This window comes from Dendrobates tinctorius, unplaced genomic scaffold (assembly GCF_039654945.1).
Source record: "Dendrobates tinctorius isolate UK_male_01 unplaced genomic scaffold, ASM3965494v1 ptg000139l, whole genome shotgun sequence".
In the NCBI taxonomy this organism is placed as follows: Eukaryota; Metazoa; Chordata; class Amphibia; order Anura; family Dendrobatidae; genus Dendrobates; species Dendrobates tinctorius.
Genome location: NW_027361807.1, coordinates 3478774 through 3486350, shown reverse-complemented (window position 1 = coordinate 3486350; position 7577 = coordinate 3478774). Strand labels below are relative to the sequence as shown.

The window sequence follows — 7577 nt, the reverse complement described above, 5'->3', positions numbered from 1 at the left end:
CCTCCCTCGCATCGTCAGCGTTTGACGGTAAGTTTTTATTTCCAAAATCCATCATCTCTGTAATATATGTCTATTCATTGCCTTTTATTTCAAAACAGGATTCACAAGATGAAGAGGAGCTCCCAGAAGAAGAAGGAAGGGGTGGACAGACACTTGGAGTGGGCTCACAATTGGTAAGTTTTTTGCATCAAACGCAGAAACACAACATCACACTACACACAACACATAGAAAACAATGTTCTGCAGACCACACACAGCAAACAAATGCCTACATCCAAAGACATAACATTTTTTGTTTTCTTCTCTAGTCTTCCCAATCTGGTGCTCGGCCAAGAGGTCCTCGCAGTGCCTCCCAGGGTCGTCGGCGACAGCAACGCGGCGGTCACCAGCGTGTAAGTATAAATATTTTTGCTTTGTTTGTTTGCACTTTTTATTTCATTTCTTTTGTGGAGGCTAATTATGTTATTTTTGTCTTTTTCTTTAACAGCCTTCACAGCGTGCTCCCGACTCTGACGGTGAGGATGGAGGACTCGATGTGGACCACCTCATCAATCTCGTCAGAGAAAGGGAGCCGCTCTGGAATATGGCTGACCGCCGCCACGCTGACCTTATCGTTACCCGACGACTCTGGGAGGAAATCTGTTCGCTCCTTGTGGGCCGCTGGGAGGACCTCGATGTTCGGGTCCAGATTAAAGAGCGTAAGTATATACAGTACTGGTTGCTTGATGTAAACCAGTGTTTCCCGAACTCCAGTCCTCGTGGTCCCCACGGATCATGTGTTCAGGATTTCTATTTACTATGGAAATCCTGAAAACATGACCCCTGGGGACCATGAGGACTGGAGTTTGTGAAACACTGATGTTGTATACTAAGCACTCCTTTCTCGTTTCAGGGAACAGAATTGTGAATCGGTGGCGGTCTGTGAGGGATCGTTTCAAGAAGGAGTTCAATAAAGAGATGCGGGCCCCGAGTGGATCTGGAGGACGCAGGAGCAAGTACAAGTACACACAAGCCCTGTCGTTCCTCCGGGAAACAATGGTCACTAGAAGGTAAATATTACACACCACATGTGAAAAAAAATGTTAGATGTAACTTTTTTTTTTCAGCCAGGGCCATACCATGTCAGTATTTTAATTGTTTTTTTTTCTCTTTATTCCACAGCACGGTGAGCAGCACTCGGGAGCCTGCACGATTGGACCCTTCTGAGGCGATCCCTGAGGAGACCGGCACCGAGGGACACTTCGACCGCCCCGGTACATCTGCACCTTCCCAGCCTTCCCACACATTCGACCCATCTGTCCCATCCACCAGCACAGGAGCATCGTGGCCGCCTACATTACATGAAGCTGCTGGTGAGGAGATCGCTTTCCCTTTACCCCACCCTTCTGCCCCTGCCACCTCTAGTACACCTGCGGGTACTGGGCGGCAGCGGCAGAGGGGTCAGGAAAAGAGTTATGCGCCAGAGTTCTTGCATCTGAATGCATCTTTCCAGAACTGTCTAAAAGTTTTGTCAGAGCAAATCTCCGCAGGCTTTCAGCAGATCAACTCCAGCATTCTGGAGGTGAAGACACTTCTGCAAACCATGCATTCAGAAGCAAGATCTTCGCCAAACCACACCTTTTTCAGGTCTGTTGTGGAGCGCATGGCAACACTATCTCCTACCCAGCAGATGCATGTAATGCATTCGTGCCACGGTGCTCTACAGCAGGTTACCTCCCAACCTCCACCTCCCACCACTGTAGTTCCTCCACCTGCACCCCCTCCAGCCACTTTCCATCCTCCCCCTCCTATTACATCTGCACCCCCTCCAGCCACTTTCCATCCTCCCCCTCCTATTACATCTGCACCCCCTCCAGCCACTTTCCATCCTCCCCCTCCTATTACATACCAGCAACCTCACCAGTACCAGCAACCTTCCCAGTACCAGCAACCTCCCCAGTACCAGACATCTCCCCACTTCCAGCAACCTGCCCCGTACCAAACTCCTTCCCCGTACCAAACTCCTTCCCCGTACCAAACTCCTTCCCCATACAACTTTCCATCAACATCATCTGCTCCTACAGTCCCTGCCCAACCCTCCACTCCACCGCCCACCACTTCTTCTGCCTCCCACATGTCCACCCATTCTGTAGCTTTTTCCACACCATCACCTCTAACTGTTCCTTCCCCACCACGATCCCAGTCCTCTCTCCACACTCCCATTGTCGAAGTGTCCCGCAGCCCCTCCAGCAGTATTTCCACCCCACACTACACCGAGTTATAATGTTTTTTTTGTAATAAAAATGCCCATTTGGTTGGTTTCAAACCTTTATTAAAAAAGTTTTTTTAACTTTAAAAACAGTTTACACAAAAAAAAATATTTTAAATAAAAGTTAAATTATTGTTTACACTGGTTGTCTGTCATTTCTTTCTGCGGCGAAATATGTTTAAAAAAAAGGTTAAATACAGGGTATTTAAAAGGTAAAAAGGTATTCAAAACCAGGTATATAACTGTGGGTAAATTTTAGCTTTTTGCCACAGTTGTGTTCCTGGTTGTGTTTGAAGCAAAGTATTTCACCTGAAAAGTTGTGTTTATTGTTGGTGATTTCCTAACAATGTACACAACTTTTGTTAAAAGGTGAAATACTTTGCATAAAACACAACCAGGTACACACCTGTGGCCTAAAGCTAAAAATAGTAAGACCATGACAACTTTGGTTGGCAAAGGTATATACTGTTGGTCCAGAAGGTACACAAGTTTGGTTAGGGCACAAATCTTTCACACTCTGTCATCCTGCCAGTGTACTCTGCCTTGAGGTGACATAAAGTATAGTGCAAAATTGTCCCTCATTACTGAAACCGTCACAGAACTTCTAGTGGTAATATTTCCAATGACAACATCCATCTTCGCCAGTAACTTGCTCTTCTCTCCAACCTGCACTTTCTCCTCTACAACCTGTCAAAGAAGGGCTGTAGGAACATGCTATATATAGTTTTCCAGTAGAAGGCCACAAGGGTCAATTTTAAAAACCAGATCCGGCGTAATCCGTCGAAAAACGGATAGAAAAACGGATGAACCTAATGAGACGGATCTGGTTTTGTCTGTCAAGAACAAGACGGATCCGGCAGAAAACCGGATCCGGCACATCAGGTTTTACAAAACATTTGCCGGATCCGGCATTCCGGCACGACGCCGGATCGCGCCTGACGCCGAAAACCTGATGTGTGAAAGTAGCCTAAGAAGATTGGAGAAGGACAAATGTTGTCCCCAGCGCCAAAAAAGGAAAGAAAAAAATGGAGACAGGAAATTACAGGCCAGTGCGCCTTACTTCTATAACAGGAAAGATCTTTGAACATATGATTAAACAACATGTATGCAAGTACTTGGAAAAGAAAGCAGTAATTAACCAGAATCATCATGGGTCTGTAACAAACAAGTCAGGGAAATGTAGTAGATATAGTATGTCTCAACGTCAGTAAAGCATTTGATAAAGTATCTCATACAATCCTCATTGAAAAAATGACCAAGTGTGGGATTGACAAGGCTTAGGTTAGGTAGATTCATAACTGGCTCAGTGATCATACTCAAAGTGTGCTAATAAATGGTTGCAGGTCCAATTCAGGGGCGTAACTAGAACTGATTGGGCCCCATAGCAAACTTTTAAACGGGGCCCCCTCAAAGACACACCCCTCCAGGAACTACATTTCCCAGAGGTCCATGCGGCAGGCAGCTCTGCAGAGAGCTAATAGACAGCGAGGGCTCAGGGAAGGGGCGGGACTGAACTAGTCTGAAGCAATACACTCTGTGACTGGCTGCAGGCAGGGAGGCGGGCCCAATATGTGCTTCGCTCCACACAGTAGGCACAGAAATGCAGCGTAGGCTGCAAAATCATAGTGTACATTTTTTTCTGCCGGGGCCCCGGATCCCCTACACCAGTGATCCCCAACCTTTTTTGCACCAGGGACCGGCTTCAAGCAAGACCATTCTTCCATGGCCCGGCAGGGCAGGGATGGAGGTGTGACAGGGGCGGGGCTTTGGTCATAAGGGGGTGGGGCTATGGACGCGGTTGTAGTTTAGCAGTGCATACTTATCATTTAATTATAACATTTATAATGTGACTCAACTCACCATAGGTTTTGAATGAGTGGGAGCACCTGGCTTGTTTGTTTCTCTGTTTCAGTGGGAGCACTGGGCTACTTCTGCTGATGACTGTCACTGCTAATGATGATTAGAACCTACAAGGAAATGGAGCATTGAGCACTTAAGAAAAATTGTACTGGAGTACTGTACATGATTATTTTCTAATCATCAGAAAATGTATGTGTGGTTCCCCCTGTCCTGTCCAGCTCTGTTTGGCTTCCCCTGTTGTATGCATGGCTCCCCTGTCCCATCCTTGTATACATGGCTCTGCTCCCTTTCTCCTATCCTGTATACATGGCTCTGCTCCCATCCTGTATACATGGCTCTGCTCCCACCCTCCCATCCTGTATACATGGCTCTGCTCCCACTCTCCCACCCTGTATACATGTCTCTGCTCCCATCCTTGTATACATGGCTCCGCTCCCACCCTCCCATCCTGTATACATGGCTCTGCTCCCACTCTCCCATCCTGTATACATGGCTCTGCTCCCACTCTCCTATCCTGTATACATGGCTCTGCTCCCACTCTCCCATCCTGTATGCATGACTCTGCTCCCACTCTCCCATCCTGTATACATGGCTCTGCTCCCACCCTCCCATCCTGTATACATGGCTCCCCTGTCCCATCCTGTATACATGGCTCCCCTGTCCCATCCTTGTATACATGGCTCTGCTCCCACTCTCCCATCCTGTATACATGGCTCTGTTCCCATCCTGTATACATGGCTCCACTCCCACCCTCCCATCCTGTATACATGGCTCTGCTCCCACTCTCCCATCCTGTATACATGTCTCTGCTCCCATCCTCCCATCCTTGTATACATGGCTCCGCTCCCACCCTCCCATCCTGTATACATGGCTCTGCTCCCACTCTCCCATCCTGTATACATGGCTCTGCTCCCACTCTCCCACCATGAATACATGGCTCTGCTCCCACTCTCCCATCCTGTATGCATGACTCTGCTCCCACTCTCCCATCCTGTATACATGGCTCTGCTCCTACTCTCTCATCCTGCATACATGGCTCTGCTCCCACCCTCCCATCCTGTATACATGGCTCCCCTGTCCCATCGTGTATGCATGGCTCTGCTCCGCTCCCACCCTCCCTTCCTTGTATATATGGCTCTGCTTCCACACTCCCTCTCTTGTATATATGGCTCTGCTTCCACTCTCCCTCCCTTGTATATATGGCTCGGCTTCCACGCTCCCTCCCTTGTATATATGGCTCTGCTTCCACTCTCCCTCCCTTGTATATATGGCTCTGCTTCCACACTCCCTCCCTTGTATATATGGCTCTGCTCCCACTCTCCCTCCCTTGTATATATGGCTCTGCTTCCACTCTCCCTCCCTTGGATATATGGCTCCGTTCCCACTCTCCCTCCCTTGTATATATGGCTCTGCTTCCACTCTCCCTCCCTTTTATATATGGCTCCACTCCCACTCTTCCTCCCTTGTATATATGGCTCTACTTCCATTCTCCGGCTTCCCTTGTATATATGGCTCCGCTCCCACTCTTCCTCCCTTGTATATATGGCTCCGCTCGGCTCCCCCATCCTCCCCCATCATACTTACCCTCACGTCGCTGAACTTCCCTCTCGTCGCTGAACTTCCCTCCCTGCATCTCACAGCGCTTCAGCTTCTTCCTGTGCGGAGCGGTCACGTGCTACCGCTCATTAAGGCGCATGAATATGGGAGAGGAGTGGCGCCCATATTCATGACCCTAAATGAGCGGTACACTAGAGAGCTCAGCGTTGGAATCTGGATGAAGCTGCCGCGCCGACAGGGACCGCTATGCAGGGTGTCAGCCGCTACACAGCCGCCGGCTCCCCTTGTGTCTGCGGACCGGCAAGAGCACTGCAATGGCCCGGTGCTGAGCCGCGGACCGGTGGTTGGGGTAATTAAATTGCACTACCGGGCAGGGGTGAACCTAGCCTCTCTGCTGCCTGAGGCGAAGAGCAAAATGACGCCCCCCACACACACACACACAAAGTAAATTCTCATATCTATCCTGTAAAACTGAGTACAGTAGTGGACATTTTGATTTAGATAAATAGAAAAAAAAGGTGTCCAAACACAAGGATGTCAGCGGCATCACACGCACATAGAAGAACAACACAGAAGTATCCAGAACAAGGGTCATTAATGACAATAGTACGCCTGGCACAGGGCCAGACTGGGACAAAAAAGCAGCCCTGCCACACAAACCTCACCAGCCCACAAACTATAGCACTCATCACCCCGATCAATGAATTTTTGCTATACTTTGTCGTCCCCATATCACTCTCTTTAAGGACTTATTTGAAGAGCCACATATGAATTGCACCACAGTGTGTAAGATTGACCACAGCTCCATTTACATGGTGCTCTTCAAAGCTATGTTTCCCAGGATCATGGGGGTCCCAGCAGTCAGATCCACAACAAACAGAAAGTCATCCCCTATCCCCACATAATGCTCCATACAGTATTATGTGCCGCATATATTACTTCGTACAGTATAATGGGCCCCATATAATGCTCCATACAGCATAATGGGCCCCATATATTACTTAGTACAGTATAATGGGCCCCATATATTACTTAGTACAGTATAATGGGCCCCATATAATGCTCCATACAGTATAATGGGCCCCATATATTACTTCATACAGTATAATGGGCCCCATATAATGCTCCATACAGTATAATGGGCCCCATATATCACTTCATACAGCATATTGGGCCCCATATATTACTTCATACAGTATGATGGGCACCATATATTACTTGATACAGCATAATGGGCACCATATATTACTTCATACAGCATAATGGGCACCATATATTACTGCCTACAGTAAAATGGGCCCAATATATTACTTCATACAGTATAATGGGCGCCATATATTGCTGCATACAGCATAATGGGCACCATATATTACTGCATACAGTATAATGGGCCCCATATAATGCTCCATACAGTATAATGGGCCCCATATATTACTTTGTACAGTATAATGGGCCCCATATAATGCTCCATACAGTATAATGGGCCCCATATATTACTTCATACAGCATATTGGGCCCCATATATTACTTCATACAGTATAATGGGCACAATATATTACTTGATACAGCATAATGGGCACCATATATTACTTCATACAGCATAATGGGCACCATATATTACTGCCTACAGTAAAATGGGCCCAATATATTACTTCATACAGTATAATGGGTCCCATATAATCTCCATACAGCATAATGGGCCCCATATATTACTTAGTACAGTATAATGGGCCCCATATAATGCTCCATACAGTATAATGGGCCCCATATATTACTTCGTACAGTATAATGGGCCTCATATAATGCTCCATACAGTATAATGGGCCCCATATATTACTTCGTACAGTATAATGGGCCCCATATAATGCTCCATACAGCATAATGGGCCCCATATATTATTTAGTACAGTATA

The 7577-nt window shown here is 47.2% G+C and overlaps 1 protein-coding gene across 1 annotated transcript; it reads left to right on the top strand.

The window, feature by feature from the left end:
* The first annotated feature begins 826 nt into the window (after positions 1–826).
* On the top strand, positions 827–2278 carry LOC141048967 (uncharacterized). The gene is made up of 2 exons (XM_073545048.1): positions 827–1049; positions 1162–2278. The coding sequence occupies exons 1-2, from the start codon at positions 832–834 to the stop codon at positions 2261–2263; spliced, it is 1320 nt and encodes a 439-aa protein (XP_073401149.1). The 5' UTR covers positions 827–831; the 3' UTR covers positions 2264–2278.
* Positions 2279–7577: the final 5299 nt, after the last annotated feature.

What these genes read in the sequence shown, in the direction of transcription:
- LOC141048967 (XM_073545048.1), top strand. Translation starts at nt 832, where the DNA reads ATGAGGACTGGAGTTTGTGAAACACTGATGTTGTATACTAAGCACTCC. An exon ending in GAAACAATGGTCACTAGAAG is followed by an intron (nt 1,050 to 1,161) that starts GTAAATATTACA and finishes TTTATTCCACAG; the next exon opens with CACGGTGAGCAGCACTCGGG.